Source organism: Bos javanicus, chromosome 11 (assembly GCF_032452875.1).
Source record: "Bos javanicus breed banteng chromosome 11, ARS-OSU_banteng_1.0, whole genome shotgun sequence".
NCBI classification, from domain to species: domain Eukaryota; kingdom Metazoa; phylum Chordata; class Mammalia; order Artiodactyla; family Bovidae; genus Bos; species Bos javanicus.
The window spans coordinates 15,193,545-15,217,249 of NC_083878.1; the positions used below are offsets into that span (position 1 = coordinate 15,193,545).

Here is a 23,705-nt window from a genome sequence, read left to right on the forward strand (position 1 = left end):
AGTTTAATACAGATGGAAATTTTAGACAATTTTTGAATGACAATTTTTAACTTCTTAATTGTCTATAGTTTAGTAAGTTGATTTTATATTTTAAGATAAATGTTCCAAATTGTTTCTGAGTGTATCTTGTGGTTAATTTTCGTGGTCTTTTACGTCAGCCGTTGCTCTCTCTCTCTCATAGGAGCAAGGAGATTTGTGACCTTGGATTTTGGCAGACCAATACTATTGACAGATGTATTGATTCCCACTTGTGGAGACTTGGCCTCCTTGTCAATTGACATTTGGACATTAGGAGAAGAGGTTGACGGGAGGCGATTGGTAGTGGCAACTGATATTAGCACCCATTCACTAATTCTGCATGATTTGATACCACCTCCAGTGTGCAGATTCATGAAGGTAAAGAACTTCAAGAAGATGAATTGGTACACTCTCTCTGTTTCTGATAAGTTAGGGAAAATATTCAGACATAATTTAAAAGTATCCTTATAACACAGGGAACCATACTCAATATCCTGTGGTAAACCATAATGGAAACATATAAAAAAGAGTGTGTATGTGTATGTATAAGTGAATCACTTTGCTGTACAGCAGAAATGAACACAATAGTATAGATCAACTGTACTTTAATAAAATATGTATCTTTTTATAATTTTTTAATATATGATTCAGATTTTTATTGTTGTAGATGAGTAGGTATGTATATTTATAAGTTTTCATTTCAGATCACTGTCATTGGACGTTACGGAAGTACAAATGCCAGAGCTAAAATTCCATTAGGATTTTACTATGGTCATACCTATATCTTGCCTTGGGAGAGTGAACTGAAATTAATGCATGATCCTCTGAGGGGAGAGGGAGAATCTGCAAACCAACCAGAAATTGACCAGCATTTAGCAATGATGGTTGCTCTACAGGAGGATATACAGTGCAGGTTAGTAGAAAATTGGTGTATATTTTAATCTTATTGAAGCTGTATATTTTATATAATGTCTTGCATATACTTGGTCAAGAAATACTTTTTCATAAGTGTATAGAGAAGGGCAAAAAGCAGGAGGACACTAGCGTGTTATAATGTTTAATGCATTAATATGATTTAATAATTTTTTTTTTTTTTACTATTTACCAATTGATTAATTCTTTCTAATAGTTGTATGTTAACTTGTTCTAGAGATTTAATTTTTGTGTGTATTCGTATATGTATTTTAAAGAGAACATTGCAAGAATTATTTTGTTCATTTATTTTTTTCTTATAGGTATAACTTAGCTTGTCATCGACTGGAAACTCTTTTGCAAAGTATTGATCTTCCTCCTCTCAACAGTGCTAACAACGCACAGTACTTTTTGCGAAAGCCAGACAAGGCAGTCGAGGAGGACAGTCGAGTTTTTTCTGCCTATCAGGACTGTATCCAGCTACAGCTTCAACTAAATTTGGCTCATAATGCAGTGCAGAGGCTCAAAGTAGCTCTTGGTGCAAGTAGGAAGATGTTGAGTGAAACATCAGACCCAAAAGATTTAATTCAGACATCTTCCACAGAGCAGTTACGTACCATCATCAGATATTTATTGGACACTTTGCTCAGCCTTCTTCACTCTTCCAATGGTTTGTATTTAGCTTAAGTACTTAAAAAGGCCGGAAATACATTTGATATGATTTTGTATGTTTTAATGTATTAATATTTACTGGGTACTGTTTATTTTGATATCCTTTCTGATATGTTTTTGAAATGCATTTTTAGGTTGATTCATTTTTTTCCCTTTTTTTAATTTGTTTTTCTTAAATAGGTCTATGGTTAATTTTTTCTTGAGTTTCAGCTATTGATGTTCTACATCATTGTGTTACCTGGCAAAATAATAATTAATATTTGAAAATTCAACACTGAAAGCTGTTAATAAGTTGCTAATCTAACAGAACTGTCAGTTTCTAGCCAGGAGCTATTTTTGATCATTACATATGGTTGTGACTGTGTGCACCCAAATACACACACACACACACACACACAGCTATCTGATTCACCTAACTCCACACACACACACACCACACAGAGCTATCTGATTCACCTAACTCCACATAGAAGAAGTATGCTGCTGCTAAGTCACTTCAGTCATGTCCAACTCTGTGCGACCCCATAGACGGCAGCCCACCAGGCTCCGCTGTTCCTGGGATTCTCCAGGCAAGAACACTGGAGTGGGTTACCATTTCCTTCTCCAGTGCATAAAAGTGAAAAGTGAGAGTGAAGTCGCTCAGTCGTGCCCGACTTAGTGACCCCATGGACTGCAGCCTACCAGGCTTCTCCCCGCCGTGGGATTTTCCAGGCAAGAGTACTAGAGTGGGGTGCCAAGTATAATTGATGTAATTGCCATTCCCCCCCCCCCCCAAATATTTAGCAAGTAAAATTCTATATATAAGGAATAAATAAATAGACCAGATTTTGCTGGTAAGGAGGAAAGCCTATCTGGGAATGCTGATTTTGATCCTACAGCATACTCTTAAATAGGAAATTTTACTGTTTTCTTTCTTGTAATAGGACACTCTGTTCCTGCAGTTTTGCAGAGTACGTTCCATGCCCAGGCCTGTGAAGAGCTTTTTAAACACCTGTGCATCAGTGGAACCCCAAAGATACGGTTGCATACTGGTCTTCTACTTGTTCAGCTCTGTGGTGGTGAAAGATGGTGGGGCCAGTTTCTTTCTAATGTTCTTCAGGAATTGTACAATTCCGAGCAGCTTCTCATCTTTCCACAGGATAGGTAGGTCAGAAAATGCTGGAATAATTTGTTATTAGTGATTTATTCCCACAGTGTTCAAATTGGAAATGTTGTGTATGTGGGTACTGAGTGTGGAAAAATTAAGCATGTCTTTTCAGAGTTTGAGCAATGCCCAGTGAAGGGCATATTGAAGAAGATTCTACATGATATAACTGAACCGTATTCTTCAGTTTCCTAACTAAGTCTATGGAGTTTATTGATTTGTGTTTACACGTATTTCCTATCAGATTCTATTGCTATATGTGTCAAACGTATTTTTTTGAGTCTGTGATAATGTTGTTTCTACGTGATTTCTTGTGGATAAACTTAGAAAATATAAGCAAATAGCTGAAAAAGAGCTATTTTTAACATTGTGCTTCCAGATATAAATCTTACTAATAACCAAATAGTCTATCATTAGTCTCTTAAATTACAGTGTGAATTATTTTGAATATGAACAGTTAAATTGATTCATACTCAGTGTTTTGTTTGTATCTTTTTTTTTCTTTTTAGGGTCTTCATGTTACTTTCCTGCATTGGTCAGAGATCACTTAGTAACAGTGGAGTATTAGAAAGCTTACTTAATCTGTTGGATAACTTACTGTCACCTCTTCAGCCACAGTTACCCATGCATAGGAGGACAGAAGGTATTATTTGAATTAGTGTTTTTCAAGTAAAAACATAAGATTCCTGTAAATACTGTTTTTTATAAACTATCTACTCTGAAATATTCATTTTAATATTTGTTTTGCTGCACATTTTGTTGATATTTTTGTGACACAGACTTTTTAGAATGACCAGCCTTCATGTGATTGACTGTCATGTGGTTACTGCTTTTTCAATGTGTACCTTTTCTTTATGTGAATTTTGAACTTGGAAATTATTGTGTATGTTGTTTTTATACTATCATGATTAAAATCGGCTCTCACGTTTAAGTTTTTTGGCAGCACTGCTGTTCTGTTTATTGATAATGAGCTTCATTTGAGCAGGAAAATTGTTACTGGAATAAAAACTCTGAAACATGGTGCGAAACTATATGACTTATAAATTGAGACCTTTTTTAAAAAATTTCAGCCCCCTTTAAGTCTAAGAATAGTTTCTTATACCTTGTTTTCTATAAGTTATTACCTGTTAGATTTCAAATTATACTTATGAATCCGTTTTTGTACCATGAAAGATTTGTTAAATCTTCCATTAGATTTGATGTGTTATTCAATTTGTGGCCGCAGGTTTCAATTTTGAGGCTTAATATAAATAAATATTCGTATTGATAATTATATGGTGTATTTTGGAGTTATAAAATATCTTAATTTTATAATTATTTTACCAGACTTCATTAGGATTCTTAGGGTCACATGACTGTTTCTCCCCCTTTCATTTCTGTACAGGAGTACTAGATATCCCCATGATCAGTTGGGTTGTTATGCTCGTGTCCAGGTTGCTGGATTATGTGGCAACTGTGGAAGATGAAGCAGCAGCTGCAAAGAAACCTTTGAATGGTAAAGACAGGGAGAGGTTTATGACAGGTATCAGACGTTTATAATAATCTGGTGGGGATTTTGAATGAATATGCAATTTTTCCAGAACTGACTTTGGCCTGGAGAGTCCAGCTATATGTAATATATGTAAGATATTCGTTACCTTTACCAGGAATAACATATATATAAGTGAAGTTAATGAGAAGGAAGTCTGTGAAGGGTTATTGTAGTTTTATGGTATTTAGTATGTCATTCCATTTACTGTTATAAAATGTTTCTATTAACTGCAAATGACATTTATGCCAAGATACAGAAATTCCTAGATTTTTGTGAGTTGTAATCTCCATAAGCTTGAAGCACAGAAAATTTTTTAAATGAAAGAAAATCAAAGTGTAAGATAAATTATTTTCTTCTTGTTTTCCAAGTTAACAAGACTTTATGAAGCAGCTACATATCATATGTAAATACAGACAAGAATTTCCATAAAATTAGGAATTTTAAAAAATTATTAGGATTATACTATTAAAGGGCTGTTTAGATGTTTTATATGTAAATCGGTTGTTTATGACACATTGTTTGAGAATAGGGCGGGGAATTCTTTTCATGCACAAGGATTTTTTTTTTTAAACTGTGCTGTATATTAATATCTATAGGTCACTACTCAGTTATAGACTGTAGAAGTAAGACACAAATGCAACTGTGTGTAAAGTTGGAATATAACAGATAGTATGTGAAGCCTTAGTTTTATTCATAGCATTCAGGTATTATGAAAACACATTGGTGGAAGACATTTTTTTAAGGCCTGAAGAATTTGAATGACTTGACAAAAGGATAATAAGAGAACAGAAAAAGCTGTTATTAGGTTAAGCAGATATGAAAAAAATCATTGAGGATTGGTGACAAGTGGGATTAAGCCTGAAGTGAACAGAATGACCAGTATGGAATAGTCTGGACACATTCCAGAATGAGAAGATGTAGAGCTATGCAGCATGGTTTTTTAACTATTCAGTCTTATTTTCGCAGTCATTAAATCAGATTTTTAAGTATCCTTTTTTTTGATACCTGCATAAAAGCATAGAGTTTGAAATAGGCAATAGTGAGCATTTTGTTATTGTTACATTTGAATGACTTTATCAAAGTGGTATTGTACAAAGATTAATTTTAAACAGTTGTGGAAAAAGTAGACTGTTACCTTAATGGAAAGATTGAAAGCACAGAGAACCCTGGTCTTAAAGTCATTTAGGGTCTAGGTTAACTTTTATAAGATCACATGTTCTTAGCAGTTTCTTTACGATGGTTTCCTTAATTTTTTTCAAAAACCGCTTTCTTGTGATTAACACATTTATCATTTTATATTTTCTGGGTATGAGTAGTACTTTAAAATCACATTTATCATAATTATTAATACAACTTTTCATTGCTCTGTAGGTAACCAGTGGAGTTTCATTAACAATAATCTGCACACCCAGAACATAAGTCGGTCTTCCAAAGGCAGCAGTAGCCTTGATAGATTATATTCCAGAAAAATAAGAAAGCAGCTAGTTCATCATAAACAGGTAACTTTCGATATTTTTTTGCTTGTATTTGAGACATTGTATGAGATAGACTTCCCATCAGACCTTATGAACTACTTAATTTAGGGAAATTATTTGACACTTTTGAGATGGAGTTTGTTTGTAAGATGCCAGCAGTACATAGTTCACAGATTTTTGCCAAGTTCTTTTAAGCTGTCTACCTCCTCACATTTCTGATACTACTATTCTAAGTGCAGCCATCAGTTGCCTAGTCAGAAGACATGTCTGCCTTTGTTTTCTCAATCCAGTTCATTTTTCATGCTGCCCCAGAGGGTTCTTTTAGATACATACCTGATCATATCACTCCACCTCTAAATTGTTAGTGGTTTCCAGGTGATCTTTGACTGATGGTAAAACTCCTTAATATGGCTTTAGCATATCTATCATCTGCCTGTCTAACTTTTAGGTTTGAATTTTGGCCTAGCCATATTGAATTTGAGTTCCTGGACCACCTGCAACCAGTCTTCTCATCCAAGATTTATTTTAATATGTGCTTATTCCCCCATCCCTTCCTCTCCCCCTGCCAAACATTTAGTTTTCTATTTTGCTTGGATAATTGAACTTACTTTTCAGAAATTAGTTCATATTCACTTTCTAAAGGAGATCTTCCCTGATTTCTAAATTAGGATCCCATAAAATATCCCCATGTATCCTGTATTTTGCCTTTCATTATATTTATTGTATTCTCCTGTTGAGATTCTTTTGTTAACCTGAGTTTATAGCTGATGTCAGATTCTTATACGCCACTACTTTATTATAAATGCATCTTTCTCTCTGTCTTATAGTATATATAGAAATATATACTGTATATTTAATATCCAGTATAGAGCCTTATATGTCTCTTAAAAATATTTGTATAATTGATTTAAGATGAAAGAAAAAGAAAGTGAAGTTGTTCAGTAGTGTCTGACTCTTTGCGACCCCATGGACTGTAGCCCGACAGGCTCCTCCATCCATGGGATTTTTCAGGCAAGAATACTGGAGTGGGGTTGCCATTTCTTTCTCCAGGGGATCTTCCCGACCCAGGAATCTAACCTGGGTCTCCCGCTCTCCAGTCAGACTCTGTACTCTCTGAGCCACCAGGGAAGCTAATTTAAGATGAAATGAGAATTTATATGAAAACATGTATGCTCTGAAAGTTTGTGAAAGCTTTGGGTTTTTTAAAAAGCATGACTTAGCACTAAATTACTTATTTCTGAGTTTTTCCACTATGAGCAACCGTTGGCCCTTTTGCAAGAAAAATGATGTGAAGCTTTTTCACATCATTGAAATCTGAATAACTTAGGTGAATTGTAATAATGTCATTACTCTGTCGTAATATTTTACTGTTGTTAGGCAAAATGGGTTAGGCAAAATTGGGTAAAGTGTAAAAGGGATCTGCATTATTTTTTATAACTGCATGTGAATGTATAGTTATAATAAAATTTTTAATTAATAAGAATCATAGACATACAAAAAAATATACTACTCTTGAAGGAGATTTCCATAAAAGCCAAGCTAGGACTCTTGTACAGTAAAAATATTTTCCTAGTATATTTAAAAATAATTCTTTTCCTCTATTTAAAAACATTCCATCAGTCAGTCTCATTAGAAGCTTACATAAAAAAAGTATTCCACTTATTTCTCTTCTTCCATGGATAAGAAATTGGTTACTTCTTAATTACAGAATGGGGAGATCTTTTATTTGGATTTTATAGGTGATTTTTTAATAAATCAATATAGTTAAAACTAGACTTCACAGAAACTTACTTGTTTCATTAGTTTGCCATATGGATTCTGAGAAGTACAATAACTTATTTTGTTGTTTTTAACATTGCTAACTATAAGATTAACATTTTCTTTAAAGCAACTTAACTTATTAAAAGCAAAACAGAAGGCTTTGGTGGAACAGATGGAAAAAGAAAAAATACAGAGTAACAAAGGATCATCATATAAACTTCTGGTAGAACAAGCAAAATTAAAGCAGGCTACCTCAAAGGTATGATCTTTCTTTTTTTAACATAATTATCTTAGAAAAGTTACTCTTCCGTTTAGTATTAATATTTTAAATTATTTGAATAGTTAAATATCTTTAATAATGATCAGGAAGTTTTATGTTATTCTGCTTATCAGCAGAAAAATCTATCCTATGTACTTCTTTGGGGGGAAAGAAGTATTTCCTTTAAGTCAAGGAAATACATGGTTAATGTGGACTTAAAGTATTTTTGTAGCGTATTTTCTTTAAAGTGGATTGTGTTCCAGTAAATTGATGATAAAAGGATTCAGGATGTGTACGGTTTTCCTAATGTGTCCATTCTAAGTGAAAATTAAAATTCAGTGATTTTTAAATTAAGTTTTTTTAAAAAATAATGACGTTTTTTCAACTTGGGGGATAGTGTTTCAATAGCAACCAAGTTTGCATATTGTGTTTCTATAGATATGAGATTACAATTATTCCAGCAAAATTTGAAATGAATTAATACTCTATACTTTGTATGTATAGGTTTCTTTACCATTCACCTTTTAAGATTATGTTTAGGGTGTTTTGGTAATATTTAAAATAATAAATTTGCCCTAATAGAGCCTTTTTGTAGAATTCCTCCTTTCTGAAATTCTATTTGATATCTGATGCATTATTCTAAAATAGACAGAGGTATATATTGTCAGGACTTTTTGAAGCTTATGGTTTGCCTAAAAATCTTGTTCTTTAGAAGTTGTGTTTTCTAAGTGTATATTTTCATCTCAGAAATAAACTCATATTGAAAGAATTTTCATTCAATAAACATTGATTTAAATATTGTAAATTTCTGTTTATAGCACTTTAAGGATTTAATTCGGCTTCGTCGGACAGCAGAGTGGTCTCGTTCTAATTTAGACACAGAAGTTACAACAACAAAAGAAAGTCCAGAGATAGAACCACTTCCATTTACTCTGGCCCATGAACGTTGTATTTCAGTAGTCCAGAAACTTGTCCTGTTTCTCCTCTCTATGGATTTTACATGCCATGCAGATCTCTTATTGTTTGTTTGTAAGGTAAGTAAAGTAATAGGCCTAATTTATAATTACAGGCTTAGAGAATAAGAAAAAGAATGAAGAAAAAAATAGTTTTAAATTGAGTTTTAAGAGAAATAAAAGTGCTTTGGTTTTCCTTTTATACGGTTTAGTTTTTTTTAATGTGCCTTGAAAGATTTTAGAAATACTTGGGCACTTATTTTTATGAGACCTATTATACATTTTTGATCTAGTTAAAACTAGATTAATGTAGACTTGAAATGTAAATAGTGTGAAGTGAAGTGAAAGTCGCTCAGTCGTGTCTGACTCTTTGTGACCACAGGGACTATACAGTCCATAGGATTCTCCAGGCCAGAATACTGGAGTGTGGGTAGCCTTTCCCTTCTCCAGAGGATCTTCCCAACCCAGGAATCAAACCCAGGTCTCCCGCATTGCAGGCGATTCTTTAAATGCTGAGCCACAAGGGAAGCCTTGGATATGTGTGTACAGCCTACTGTTTTTCTTTTAAGATAGGTGATCTACAAATGAGTGTCAAGTTATAGCAGTGAAGTCTGTATTAATGCCCTGAAGGCTTTCCTGTAGCATATTCATTGTTTGTAGAAATTGAACTTTTCAACTCAGATTTTTTTTACCTGGATTTTAACATTTAATCCATGAAATTACATTTCTTTGGCATTTCATGTCAAACAGTTATTTTGATATCAAAAGCATATCTCATTGAAAAGTTACTTCAGTGCTTTATTTTTGGAGAAAACATGTAATAGCTACTTAAGTGTATGATTTTATAAAATGTATTACAGGTTCTTGCACGCATTGCGAATGCCACGAGGCCAACCATACATCTATGTGAGATTGTGAATGAACCCCAGCTGGAAAGACTGCTATTACTTTTGGTTGGAACTGACTTCAATAGAGGAGATATATCTTGGGGTGGTGCTTGGGCTCAATATTCCTTAACTTGTATGCTACAGGATATTTTAGCAGGTTTGTTAGGATTTATTTTTAATAAGGTATATCGAAATGAGCTTGTCGATGCTTGACTAATCATTAAAGGAAACTGTGCCCCTCAAAAGTGTAAAATGTCTCATCTCAGCAGTAGCAGCCCTTTCAAATTACTTCTGTGTTAAATTATGTTGACACCTGTGATAAATGCAAGTGTTTATGGAGGAATTAGGTTATAAAGTGCAGGGATACGGGAGCTAGTCTGCTTCCTTATTAATACCAGCAGTGGGCTGCTTCCAAGTTCTCTTGGTGCGTTTGAGGAAGGTACTCCCTGTTCCTCAGTTTTTTTCATCTGTAAAATAAGATAATAAAAACATCTCTATTGTTATTTTGATGAATAAGTGAGTTAATATATTTAAAGTGATGGTAATAACTCCTTGTTCATAAGGCACACATTTTATGTTTTTACTAGTTAGCATTTGAAGTTAATGCAGTGGAAGGCCCTAGCATTTCCTTGTATAGATAAGGACTCATTTGCCTCAGAATCTTTTATGATTGGTATAGTGTACATGCTATTCTCTATACTAGATGAAAAAAATATGTTTTGGGTGTCTGTTTACTAATTACTAAAACAGTTAAGGTGATGATATTCTCACCTGCAGGAGAATTGCTGGCTCCAGTAGCTGCAGAAGCCATGGAGGAAGGACCAGTGAGTGATGATGTAGGTGCAACAGCCGGTGACTCGGACGACTCCCTGCAGCAGTCTTCAGTTCAGCTGCTGGAAACTATCGATGAACCTTTGACACATGATATGACAGGTACATCCTTTGCATTTGTAACTAAACATATCCTTAGCTCTTTAAAAATGTGAACTTAAATTTCAAAATTAAGAATATTAATGAAGTGTAAAATTTTTATAGTAAGTCTTTGGCCTTAGTAACCATATCAGTATTTTTCTGATAAACAGGTTTTACTTTGATTTTCTGCATGCTTTTTTTAAAAAACAATTTTTACTTATTTATTTATGCCTGTGCTGGTTCTTCATCGCTGTGTGGGCCTTTCCCTAGTTTCGGTGAGCGGGGGCTGCCCCTACTGTGGTGTGGGCTACTCCTCACTGCGGCGTGCGGGCTTCTCCTCAGTGTGTGTGTGGGCTTCTCCTTGTGGTGTCTCTCTCGTTGCAGAGCACTGGCTCTAGGTGCACAGGCTTCAGTAGTTGCAGCACATGGCTCAGTAGCTTCAGTTTCTGGGCTCTAGATCACAGGCTCAGCTGTGGTGGCAAACAGGGTTAGTTGTTCCACGGCAGGTGTGGTCTTCCCTGACCCAGAATCATCTCCTGTCTCCTGCATTGGAGAGGCGCGTTCTTTACCACAGAGCCACGGGGGAAGCCCTCTGCATGCTTTTTCTAATAAAACGGTATCCTTTCACAGTGTCCATGTTATTTTGATACAGTCTTACTTGGCTCTGTGGAAGGAATTACAAGCTAGAAAGCAGTTTAAAATACACAGTGGTGAAGACAGCAAGGTTAATGGCTCTTGTCTTTTTCTTTGTTTTCTGCCTTGTCAAAACTATAATGTGCGTCTTAGCATGTGCAAACCTTTGTGGTGTACTCCCTACTTTTTAAGACTGTTTAATTTATTAACATATATTGCGATGCTACAGTCATTTCATTTGTTTCATTACTTAATCTTAGATTCTCTCATGATTTTTTCCTTTCTGTCTGATAGTCCCTTTACCTGGAGGAGATTTTCTTCTCTAGTTTGCATAGTGAACTTCTTGTCTGAGATTCACAAACAGCTACCCTCCTCCAAGAAGCTTTTCCCATCACCACCAGCTTTGTTGGAGACTGCTGTTGGTGCTACCTACTTCCTTGATTGTCTCCAGTAGCAGCTACCATGCTGTATTTGGTTTAATTTCTGTTGTGTACGCTCACCTCTAAACCCTTGTTAATTTATTGGAAGGTAGAGATGTGTTTTATTGATCTTCATATACTCAAACCCTAATGCAGGCTGATGTTTTCTTGACATTATATAAATATATGTTGAATAAAAAAGAGTGAGAAAGAAAGGAAGATAAAGGTTGGAAGGCGTAAAAGGCTGGTCAAGCATTTGGAGTCATCTGAGAGCAAAATAGTTTCTAATTCATGATAGAAAAATAAGGTGAAGAGCAGTGTTCTTAAAACTTTACATTTCACTTTAATAATGGGTTTTCTTTCCCTAACTATTAGGTGTAATTTATGAATTATATATTGGAGGCAATAAAATGAACAATAATTATTCATTCTAGAAATGGTTAATGATTATTTTTAATAGCAAAGTTTATGTAATTTGATTCAACAAGGACTAATCCTGTGGTCTTTTCCCCTAGGAAGTTACATACTATTGTACTAGTGTTTTTAATTGTGTGTGTTATAGGGTGATGTGTTTGCATACTTACTTATGCTTAATTGTCAAGTATAAAAATTTAGAGACTTCTATATCAGAAACATTTTATATTTAAGTAAATGTAATTGCTTTGTATTTAAAAGCAGTAGTATATTGGGTAAATTTTATATACTCCACCAAAAAAATCACTTTAAATTACTTGAAGGTGCACCTCCTCTTTCCTCTTTGGAAAAAGATAAAGAAATTGACCTTGAGCTACTTCAGGATCTAATGGAAGTTGACATTGATCCTTTAGATATTGATTTGGAAAAGGATCCTCTTGCAGCCAAAGTCTTTAAGGTATGATCCACTAGAATATTCTTTGCAATTAAAATCTTTCATCTTATACTTCTGGTTTATTGATTACTTAAAAGACGAAAGTATACACTTAATGTAATCCATTATTTAGTTTGCTCAAAATTAAAATACTCTAGACACTATAGTAGATTTTTTTATGATACTATTGGAATGTTATAAGGAGAACTTATATCATTTTTTAATATAGCTGCTAATATTACCTTAAATGTTAATAAGAACCATTAATAAACATAGGAGGTATGGTTATGGAGTATTGACATTTCAAGCAGCATTTAAGGTCATCCAGGTTGAGTTCATTGCAGAATCTATGTCTTTACTAGCTGCTACTTTTTCTAAAGGAGATACAATTCTAATACTTTATTTTAGTTTATTTTGTTTGTAAGAGATTAAGATGCTAGATTCTAATAAATACGGTCTTTTTAGACTTGGGGATACAATGGAATATTCTGAACCATTCCTATAGATCATTAAATTTATGTTTTAAAAATGTAAAGGGTAAGGGGAAATGTTTACTTTGTAGCCCTGTTTGAGTTAAGGTGGTGTAAATAATATGTTATTCTTAGTAAAGAGTCAAAAATAAACCACAGTTTTTTCTATTTTTTTAAGCCAATAAGCAGTACATGGTATGACTATTGGGGTGCTGATTATGGCACCTACAATTACAACCCGTACATTGGAGGTCTTGGAATTCCTGTAGCAAAGCCACCAGCAAATGCAGAGAAGAATGGATCACAGACAGTTAGTGTTTCAGTGTCTCAGGGTAAGTGAGGCACTGTTATTAAGACAAGCTATTCTTAAAACAAGTTCTCAGTTTGTGTATTCTTGGTCTCCTGAAAATTTGATCCTGAAAGTATGCTGAGAGAGTTTATTATTGCAGGGCTGCCTTGAGAGTGACTGACACTCAGAGCTGTGTGTTGGTCAGTTTGGAAGCATTTCTATTTATGGTCCATCTTTTGTTTCTCAGAATAACACTTAGCAAAATATACTTGTGAGTTGTGTGAGTTTGCCAGTGGCTTTAATTATTTTTATTGTTATTGTACTTTATTTTTATTGTTCTTATAATAGTAAATTTACATTTATTTGTAAGCAGAACGGAATCACGTTGAGTATTATTTTTGTACTCTTCTAGTCACAGAGTATATAACTTTCTTTTTTCAATGAAATATTTTCTTAAATTCTGAATCATCCAAACATTTACTGAAAAGTTACAAGTATAATACAGAGAACAGCTTTATCCTGACCCATTTGGGAGTAAGTTGTTAATCTGATAGTTTTCTATTTTATTTTGTTTTACAAAGCAGGACATTTCTTCTACATCAGGAAGCACATTCCATCAAAATCAGGAAATTAACATTAGTACTAACTTTAAGACTCCATTCAAGTTTTAACAGTTGTGTGTAAATAATGTCCTTTATGGAAAATGATCCAGTACTAAATTGTACGTTGCATTTTACAGTTGACCCTCAAGTAATAAGGGAGCAGAGGGGCCCACTCCCACACAGTTGAAAGTCTGTGTGTAACTTTACAGTTGGTTCTTTCTCTCCAAAGTTTTGCATGTGTGTGTTAAGTCATTTGAGTTGTGTCTGACTCTGTGCGACCTTAATGGCTGTAGCCAGCCAGTCTCCTTTGCCCATGGGGATTCTCCAGGCAAGAATACTGGAGTGGGTTGCTATGCCCTCCTTTAGGGAATCTTCCCAATCCAGGGATCAAACCTGCATGTCTTATGTCTCCTGCATTGGCAGGCAGGTTCTTTACCACCAGTGCCACCTGGGAAGCCTTTTACATCCATGCATTCAGCCAACTGTGGATTGTGTAGTATATGTTTATTGAAAAAATCCGTGTAAGTTGACTTGTGCAGTTCAAAATACACAGAAAAGTGTATTTTTCATGGGTGAACTATAATTACCATATCTCTTCAGTGTTATTCAGTTTGCCACACTTTTTCAGAGGTGACTTTCATGATCTTGATGCTTTTGAAGATTATAGGCCAGTTATTTGGTAGAATTTCCCTCAGTTGGGGTTTGTATGCTATTTCCTCATGATTGGATTCTGGTTGTGTGACTTTGGCAGTAGTAGTAGGAAACTGTAGTGTCAGGGTTTTCTTACTGCATCCTATTAGGTGGCTCATGATTTTAATTTGGGTCACTGCGGGTGCTCTTCAGTCCAATACTTGATAAAAGATGTTTATCAAAATTTTCCAGTGAAAAATTATTCTTTTCCCTTTTGCAAAAAAAATTTTGATTGGAGTGACAGAAGAATACTTGGAAACTTGTTATTTTTTGAATAGACGAGTGGTTTCCTTTTTTTATTCAGTGTGTTATAATTTATTACCATTATTTATTTGTTTTAAAATATAGAGAACATAAAGTTTTCCATTTTAACCATTTTTAAGTGTATAGTTCTATGCATTAGGTAAATTCACATATCATTATTTATTTTGATATTCAAATTGCCCCGATTTGACCAGTGATATCTCCTTTAAACTGGTCTCTGTTTTTTTTTTTTTGACATGTCCTCATCTTTCTTTGAAGATTTCCCTTTTTTTGGCATCTTGTTAGATGCCCCAAGCTCATCATTTACTTTCCCTTTTCCAGACTGAGAGTTAGCCACTTCATGAACAAAAAAAATATTTCAAAACCTTTTAGTGGAAGAATTCAAGGTTTGAGTACTAGATATACTTGTTGCTAATTTGGGGCTGTTTCCATGGTCTCTTGGTGGACAGATCTAGGGAATGTGTACATACATTTGTGTTTATATTTATTTCTGTATTTGTTTGTCTATCTAGCATGCCGCAAGTTCACACTGATACATCAGTTAATCTAACTGCAATCTAACTCCATAGCCTTCATTTTTCCTTTGTTCATATTTCTCTTTTCTCTTGATAGTGAGGTGCCTGATTCTCCTTCTCTTTAATACACTTGCTTCCACCGTCCTTGCTTCCCTTACCTGGGCTGCCTCTCTTTATATTGCCACTGTCCTGTCTCTAGCCTCCTTTGCCCAGGTACTGTTAGCTGCTGTTCCTCTGGTGCCCGTGCCAGGTTGCTCTGATGGGAAGATGCATTCCTCACCCTGTCTGGGGCTCAGATGTCAACATTTTGTTGTAGGAAGTAGGACATGAATAATAATTATTAAATAGCTTTTGTTTTTTAATTGTTTTTTGTAGCCCTAGATGCTCGCCTAGAAGTTGGACTTGAACAACAAGCAGAACTTATGTTGAAAATGATGTCTACCCTGGAAGCAGATTCCATTTTACAGGCATTAACAAATACATCTCCTACATGTATGTAAAAGTCACCACTCTTAGAGTATTATACTTAACAGTTTATCTCTTGATTATCGTCAGATGTACTCAGTAACAGTGGATTTTTTAAAACATTATTTTTGGCTGCACTGAGTCTTTGTTGCTTTACAAGGGCTTTCTGTAGTTGCGGTGACCAGCAGCTACTCTTTTTTGCTGTCGTGGGCTTCTCTTGTTGTGGAGCGTAGGCTCTAGGCATGCAGGCTTCAGTAGTTGCGGCTCTCAGGCTCTAGAGCGCAGGCTCAGTAGTTGTGGCACACGGGCTTTGTTGCTCCATGGCGCGTGGATTCTTCCTGGGCCAGAGATTGAACTCGTGTCTCCTGCATTGCCAGGCAGATTCTTATCCACTGCACCACCAGGGAACTACCAGTGACAGATTTTTAAATCCTCCCTTGCTAATTTAGTAGCAAGTTGAGAGATAAGACAGAAGATTAATGAATTCAGAGGGTGGAAGGGGAACAGAACACCTCCATGTAGTGGTCTTAAGTTCAGTCCAAAAACTTGAGTCATGTTTTGCTATTTGTGGTAGTGTGAGGTTAATGACATTTTTGGGAAGCCTGTATAGCTAGCTGCCTAGGAATTTGTCGCATTATATCCAAATTTATGATAAAGTGGGTTTCTTGATAGTAACATCTTTATCTTCCTTGAGGACATACGAAAGAAGATGAAAGACATATCATGATGACAGCCAAGTGGGGCTGATTGAACTACAGAATTGAGACGACTTACTACCTAATTATCTATAGCAAAAGAAGAAAAACTTTTTATAGTGAATGACCAGATAGTAAACATTTTAGGCTCTCTGGGGCTGTGCATTGTGTTTTGCAGCTCTACTGTGACTTAAGCAGCTGTAGACAAAATATACCTAAATGAATAGCTATGGCTATTAAGAAAGCCATGTTACAGAGTCTGGTGGCCTGCCATATTTGGCCAAAGGACAAGGTTTGCTGACTGTTGATGTTGTGCTAGACTTCAGTAGATCCCCTTATGTCATGTGAGTACAGTTAAGAGAGCAGCCTGTCTGCCTTAAGATAGAGCTGTGCTAGGGAGATGGTGATGTTTTTACTTTTCTTAGGTCAAGAAAAATGAAAATGTGGTGGGACATGGTGATGAATAAAAGTATAGGGATACTAGTTAGAACCTAGGAAGCACGTCATGTCTTTTGAAGGAGAGTTCACAATTCATTTCAATAGAGAAATTTGGGTTTTCAGATCTTCCTATGTAAAGTTGAATTCTTTTGGTTTGCATTTTTCATTTTTTCTTGTCTTAGGAAGCACAGAAAAAATAGAAAAACCTAAGAATTGGTGTAATGTTCTGCTTCTTGATATAGTCTATCTTTTGATTATTCTTCTGCCCAAAACTTACGTTCCTCATTTAGTATAAAACTTTCTAAATATATGAGAAAGTTCTCTTAGCATCCTTTTATTTCTTTGCTCACCATGAATCTATACTCAGTTAGTTTGGTGTGTGTATCCTCTCATCAGAACTTTTCAATAGTTCCCTGACAATTTTAATGTGTCATTCAAGGTTGAGAATCAATGGATTAGAGTCTAGATTGTTCTAAAGCCATCTTCTCAAGAAATAGGCAAGGGTCTTCTTTCTTTTCCTTTTTTCCTCCCTCTTATTAATTAGGAGAAAATTGCAGATAGAAATTGCTAGAGAGTAAGATTCTTTCCCTTTGGTGGACAAGTGCCGTGAATTAGGGAGCTTCTCATTGTGGTGATTTTTCTTTTGAACTTTCAAGTAATGTTGTAAAACCATGTTCTCAAACAATGTAATGCTGAATCATTAAAAAAAAAATGCAATTTTAATTAAAAAAAAAAAACCTTCACTTAACTGTACATATTAATAGCTAGTTAACATTTCTCCTGCTACTTTGTGATAAAATCACAATTGTGTTTAATTTTCAGTATCACAGTCTCCCACCGGAACGGATGATTCACTTCTAGGGGGCTTACAAGCAGCAAACCAGTCCAACCAGCTTATTGTACAGTTATCATCTGTCCCAATGTTAAATGTTTGTTTCAACAAACTTTTTTCCATGCTTCAAGTCCATCATGTTCAGGTATGACTTCAGGAGAAATGGTGTGTTTTTAGACGTTATTGCTGGCCTGGAAAAGATGAAATAACTGGAAAGATCAGTCTCAATCAGATAGGGATGATTTCTTTGTCACACTCAGATGGAAAAAGCTTAGAGGTATTTTAATTAACCACAGTTCATCAGTGATAGGTTATTTATTATTTTTATGATTTTAAACTTTACTTCTTTAGTTCTAACTGCATATTATACACACACCTGTATTTAAAGACTTGAGTCACCTCTTTTAATTTAGTAAAACATTTGTATTTGGTAAATTATAAATTTTAATTCAGTTAAATTTCATTTGATCTAGATTTTTAAGATGTTTGCGCTTCACCTGAATTGAAGTAAGCAAAAATAGTATTTAATTGACAGATTATTTACTCATAATTGTAAGGATTCATACATAAGTTTTTTGTTTACATGGTATTTCATAATATCATGGGTACATTTTCTTTCTGTCAATTTTCATTGTTTTTCAGTTGGAATCACTTCTCCAGCTGTGGCTCACATTGAGTCTGAATTCTAGTTCATCTGGAAACAAAGAAAATGGAGCAGACATTTTTTTATATAATGCTAATCGAATACCTGTCATTACATTAAATCAAGGTAAGATTTATTTGCAGAAAAGTCATTAACATAGGAAAATGATTAGGTTAATAATCTTTATCATGGTTGTACTGTTTTAGTAAAACAAAAAAAACCTTTTTAAATATACTAACTTATTAATTAGCAGGAAAGAGGACAGAAAACTGTACAATCTGTATTATGTCTGTGTGTAACACAGACATAAACTCTACAGTGTTTGGTTAGTCTTTACATTGTATTTCCTTAAAGTATTGTCTTGTTCATAAGCTCTCCTTTTTTTTTTCTTCATTCATTTGGCTGTGTCAGGTCAGTTATTGGGTCTTAGTTGTGGCACACAGCGTCTTCATTGTGTGCCTTTGTTGCGTCTTGTGCATCGTTTGCTGCAGTGCACGGACTCTCTAGTTGAGGCACGTGGCTTAGTTCCTCTGAGGCAAGTGGGATCTTAGTTCCCCTACAAGGCATCCAACTCTCGTCCTCTGCATTGCAAGGAGGATTCTTAACCATGGGGAAGTCCCATAAGCTATTCTTTTGCAACTGGTGTTTTTTAAAATGTGCAGTAGCTCTAGAGAATTAGTAGATTGGAGAAGGATGTCAATTTTTTTATAGAAGTTGGGTTCATTCATTTTGTTCTTTTCTTGAGAAATGCAGAAATGTGGGAATTGCAGGACTTGAATAATATCCTTTAATAGGAGTAGAACTACTCGGTTTCAGCTCTGGTTACAGGAATCTGTTTAAAGAAAAGTAAAAATTATTTATTCCTGGTGCTTTCTCTCTGGAGATGTGCATCACACATGGCCCTCATTTGGCCTGTCTCAGCCTTAGTGACATCTGTGCTGTCTCCTGGTCCTGCTCATATATACATTGTCTCTATAGGAGCCAGCCCTACTTTAATTATTAGGTTTCCGTGTGTTTCACTGTATTAATGATTATTGTTATTAATTTTGCTCCCATCCCTTTTTTAAACTTTATTATTGTGAAAAACATTAAACATAAACAAGGGAAAGAAGTATTAATTATTTTTTACTGGGTAAGAAGTATTAATTATTTCTTACTGTCATCAGATATTTGGTCAGTATTCAAATTTCCATTTGTCTAAGCTGTTAACAAAACTTTTTGTTTATTTGAGATGGAATCTGTAGAGGGTCTGGACATTTTAATTATGTTTTAAAATTCCTCCTATGTCTTTTTTTTTTCCCATTCCTTTACAGAGTTTTTTTGGTCAAAAAATGGTTGTTTGGTAGTTAGACATGGAGCTTAATCTGATTTTTTGTTTTGTTATTTAAAGGCAGTTTCATAGGTTGTTTGTTTTTGTGTTGTTGGTAGGCAATGATGATTAATGCCTAGAATTACTAGCCATTCACAGGAAGTTTCAAAATGAAAATAGTCTAATTTTGTTATTCCTTTTTTAATTTATCTTGAAATATCAATACTTCCATAAAGAGAAACTTACTTTAATGTACTATCATGTCACCCTTTGGATGTACAGTTTGTATAATGGAGGCAGAAAAAGTGTTGTAAATTTTTTGTATTTTAAAATTAAATTTTAAAGTTAATTGGTTCACAAGTAGTCTATAATCTAGACCACTTAGTTTCTTTAGTAAATATAAATTCATGATTTAAAAATATTTATGTTTCTGTCATAATCATTGTTTGTTGATGCTGAAATTATGCTGTTTGTAGTCAATAAGATGTTTTCTTTTTAGATTGTTTTGGTTTTGTTTTTTGTGAAATACACAGCGTCTTTTTTAGGTTTTAGTATGATAGGTGTTGCAGACTATGTATGTTTCCTGCCTGGGTTCTGGAATCAGCCATTTTACTCGGTGTTTTAAGGGCACGATTAAGTGCTCTATATTATGTTTGCTTATTTTTAATACCTTTTTTCGTTCTCCACCTGCCACACATGCTTCTTATGTAGGCCTTATAGGAGACTTAGTTATTGTTTTATTTTGTGCTTTTTCTGGGAAGTTGCATTGATTTTGAATGGTCTGCTCCACCCCTGTCTTTCTAGGATGCCCTATTTTCAGTTTTTGATTTTGCAGAATATGAGGATATTTAGTAAAACACACGGAGAAGGCAATGGCACCCCACTCCAGTACTCTTGCACACGACTGAGCGACTTCACTTTCACTTTTCACTTTCATGCATTGGAGAAGGAAATGGCAACCCACTCCAGTGTTCTTGCTTGGAGAATCCCAGGGATGGGGGAGCCTGGTGGGCTGCCGTCTATGGGGTCGCACAGAGTCGGACATGACTGAAGTGAGTTAGCAGCAGCAGCAGCAGTAAAACACAAGTTATATATAGCCTGTAGTTTGGAAAGGATGACATGTTATTTGTCATGGAATGAGCTTTAGACTTAGACATAAAATGTTGTTGACTCTAATGCTTTAGTTATATTTAATGGGAAACTCTTATTTATGTTTTGAGGACACTAGTGAATTGATTTTGAAAATAATGTCATGGTTTTAAATTTTCTTTGTTTCAATTCTTAGTAAACATTTGCCATGTCTGAGTGAAAATTTCTCCTTTCTCTTTTCCACATAGCCTCAATAACCAGCTTTCTCACGGTGTTAGCCTGGTATCCCAATACGCTGCTCCGGACATGGTGCCTTGTGCTTCATAGTCTAACTCTCATGACAAACATGCAGCTTAATCGTAAGTTCAGACATTCCTTTATATCTCTGACATACACTTTTTTCCCCTTGCTATCAGGTTCTTAAAAAGATGCTTCCAAGAAGTGAAATGGTTGTGGAAATGATTGAACTTCTTATTTGACTGTGGCTGTTAAGCTTCTTCTTAATGTGTCTTGTCCTTTGTGCTCCTTTCCTTTGATTATATACGCCCGTGTATCTATAATTACAAGTTTAAGTTATATTTTTACCTCCTAAAAACTTTTACTTTTAAAAATCGATTACTTTTAGAGTACAAAATCAAGTATTTAATGTTAGCCTGTGTCTTGTGCTGGTTATTTATTCTTTTTAGAGTAACTTAGCACTTAAAATGGTTTATTCATTAATATATTCATGAACATATATGACTAGATATCTCAGTTTGTGCTTTTCACATCTAAAATCTGTTTTCATGGAATCGAATTGTTTCTTCTCAGATTCTAAACTCCTAATAGTTTCCTACTTTCTTTACGCCACTTCTTTATTTCCTGTTTAAGTTAAGATAGTAAAATTAATTTTTGAACCTTTTAAGAACAAAACTTCCCTGGTGGTCAGACGGTAAAAAAATCTGCCTGAAATTCAGGAGACCCAATGTAATCCCTATGTCAGGAAGATCCCCTGGAGAAGGGAATGGCTACCCACTCCAGTATTCTTGCTGGGAAAATCCCACAGACAGAGAAGCCTGGCAGGCTACAGTCCATGGGCTCGCAAAGATTCCAGCACACTAAACCACTAAGACTTTCACTTTCTATATGATACTGACGATAGATTTGACTCGAGTATTTTGTTCACTTCAAAAAACTGTTGTATTGTCAGTATATATCTTAACAGTAGCTGACATGCTAAAATGAATAAATTTTGCCTCAGTTTATCTTCAAAAGCTGGGTTAAACTTTATCGGAAAAATAAATCTTTATTTCTAGAAAGGGACAGTGATTACTAAGAATAGGCTGACCAAAAGGACAGTAAACATTTAGTTATTTCTTTTCGACTTGTCTGTATACTGAATAAGATATACATTAAACTAGACGTTTTTCACTGCCAGAAAGGAGGCAAGAGATCTATGGTAGAGGAAAATAGTGAGGCTCAGTCAGTACAGTAGAGATTTAGATTGTTTTTAGTAACTACCAGGAATATATGAATTTTCTTTGAAACCAAGAGATGTTTTAAATACTGCAGTTCCATTGTTTCAGACTGTTTGTTGAAAACTTTTTTTTAATGCTTTATAGCTGGTTCCAGTAGTGCCATTGGAACTCAGGAGAGTACTGCCCATCTGCTGGTTTCAGATGCAAACCTGATTCATGTTTTAGTGAAGTTTCTTTCTGGCACAAGTCCACATGGAACAAATCAGCACAGTCCACAGGTATATGATTTTTGAAATCCAGACATAGGCTTAGATTATATAGTAAACTTATTTGTAAAAGAAATTTTAAGTGTACCTAAATATGTAAAATTTTTATTGCTAAGGTATTAAATGATGGCTTTTTATGTATAAATGTAATAAAATGTTTTGAATTATTTATAATAATAATAGCTGTACTTAAACAATATAGCAGGTAGTACATTTTCTCTTGGAATTACTTGATTTTTATGCAGAGATGCATTTTTGGTGTTATATTGTATTATTTGTGAAACTTTCTAAACAAATACTTAAATGTTAGGAAAGCATTTCAAAACTATGGGAGTTTAAAAATATTTTTAAAATAATGTATTGTGTTTAATGACCTCTACAGTCAAGATTTGAGAAGTCACCTAACTTAATTCTTTTATAATATTAAATATTTTGTTCAACAAAAAAACAAAAAATTGACATGGATGGACCTAAACAGTATAATGCTAAGTGCAAAAAACAGAAAAACAAATGCTTTGAGTTTATTTATGTGTGGAACCTCAAAAAGCATAACAAATGAACAAAGGTAATAAAAGTGAATAGAGTCATAGATATAGGGAACAAACAGGTGGTTGCCTGAATGGGAGATTGGGGTTGGGGAGTGGGAAAGATGAGAGAAATGGGTGAGAGGAATTGAGAGGTACAAATTTCCAGGTACAAAACAAAAGAATCACCAGGATAAAATGTACTGCGTGGGGCATATTGTCAATAACAAGGCAATATCTTTATGATGACAGGCGGTAACTAGATTTACTGTGGTGATGGTTTTGAAATGTATAGAAATATCAAATCACTGTTGTACAGCAGGATCTAAATAGTGTTGTAGGTGAATTTCACTTCAAAAACAGACTCATAGAAGAAGAGATCAGAGGTAGGGGTTGGGGGAATTGGATGAAGGTAACCAGAAGGCAAAATCTTCCAGTTATAAAACAGGGAAGTACTAGGGATGTAATGTACAGCAAGATAAATGTAATTTACATTTCTGTATATTATATATGAAAGTTGGCTGAGAGAGTAAATCTTGAGATTTATATAGAAAAAATGTTTTTCTTTTATTTTGTATCTATATGAGATGGATGTTCTCTAAACTTACTGTGGTAATCATTTCATTGTGTCTGTAAGTCAAATCATTATTCTGTACATTTCAAACTTACACAGTCCTGTGTGTCAATTACATCTCAAACCCGAAAGGAAAAAGATAAATACTGCTTTTGTTAAT

General features: G+C 34.6%; 1 protein-coding gene across 8 annotated transcripts in view; it reads left to right on the forward strand.

Annotated features, from left to right (window-relative positions):
- BIRC6 (baculoviral IAP repeat containing 6) overlaps positions 1-23,705 on the forward strand; it is a 213,342-nt gene that overhangs the window by 91,564 nt on the left and 98,073 nt on the right. For 5 of the 8 annotated variants that reach the window (XR_009739323.1, XM_061432029.1, XM_061432035.1 and 2 more), the window contains 18 exons: positions 182-396; positions 723-931; positions 1,254-1,600; positions 2,526-2,745; positions 3,256-3,389; positions 4,131-4,268; positions 5,649-5,776; positions 7,641-7,772; positions 8,591-8,806; positions 9,586-9,769; positions 10,390-10,545; positions 12,314-12,447; positions 13,072-13,225; positions 15,629-15,745; positions 17,674-17,828; positions 18,326-18,452; positions 20,973-21,083; positions 22,326-22,459. Coding sequence is in view for 7 of the 8 variants with exons in the window: in XM_061432029.1 (XP_061288013.1) it covers positions 182-396; positions 723-931; positions 1,254-1,600; positions 2,526-2,745; positions 3,256-3,389; positions 4,131-4,268; positions 5,649-5,776; positions 7,641-7,772; positions 8,591-8,806; positions 9,586-9,769; positions 10,390-10,545; positions 12,314-12,447; positions 13,072-13,225; positions 15,629-15,745; positions 17,674-17,828; positions 18,326-18,452; positions 20,973-21,083; positions 22,326-22,459 (3,011 nt within the window). In the remaining variant the exon portion in view is untranslated. The remainder of the gene's footprint in view (positions 1-181; positions 397-722; positions 932-1,253; positions 1,601-2,525; positions 2,746-3,255; positions 3,390-4,130; positions 4,269-5,648; positions 5,777-7,640; positions 7,773-8,590; positions 8,807-9,585; positions 9,770-10,389; positions 10,546-12,313; positions 12,448-13,071; positions 13,226-15,628; positions 15,746-17,673; positions 17,829-18,325; positions 18,453-20,972; positions 21,084-22,325; positions 22,460-23,705) is intronic. The other 3 variants (XM_061432032.1, XM_061432034.1, XM_061432030.1) reach the window with 2 other exon arrangements.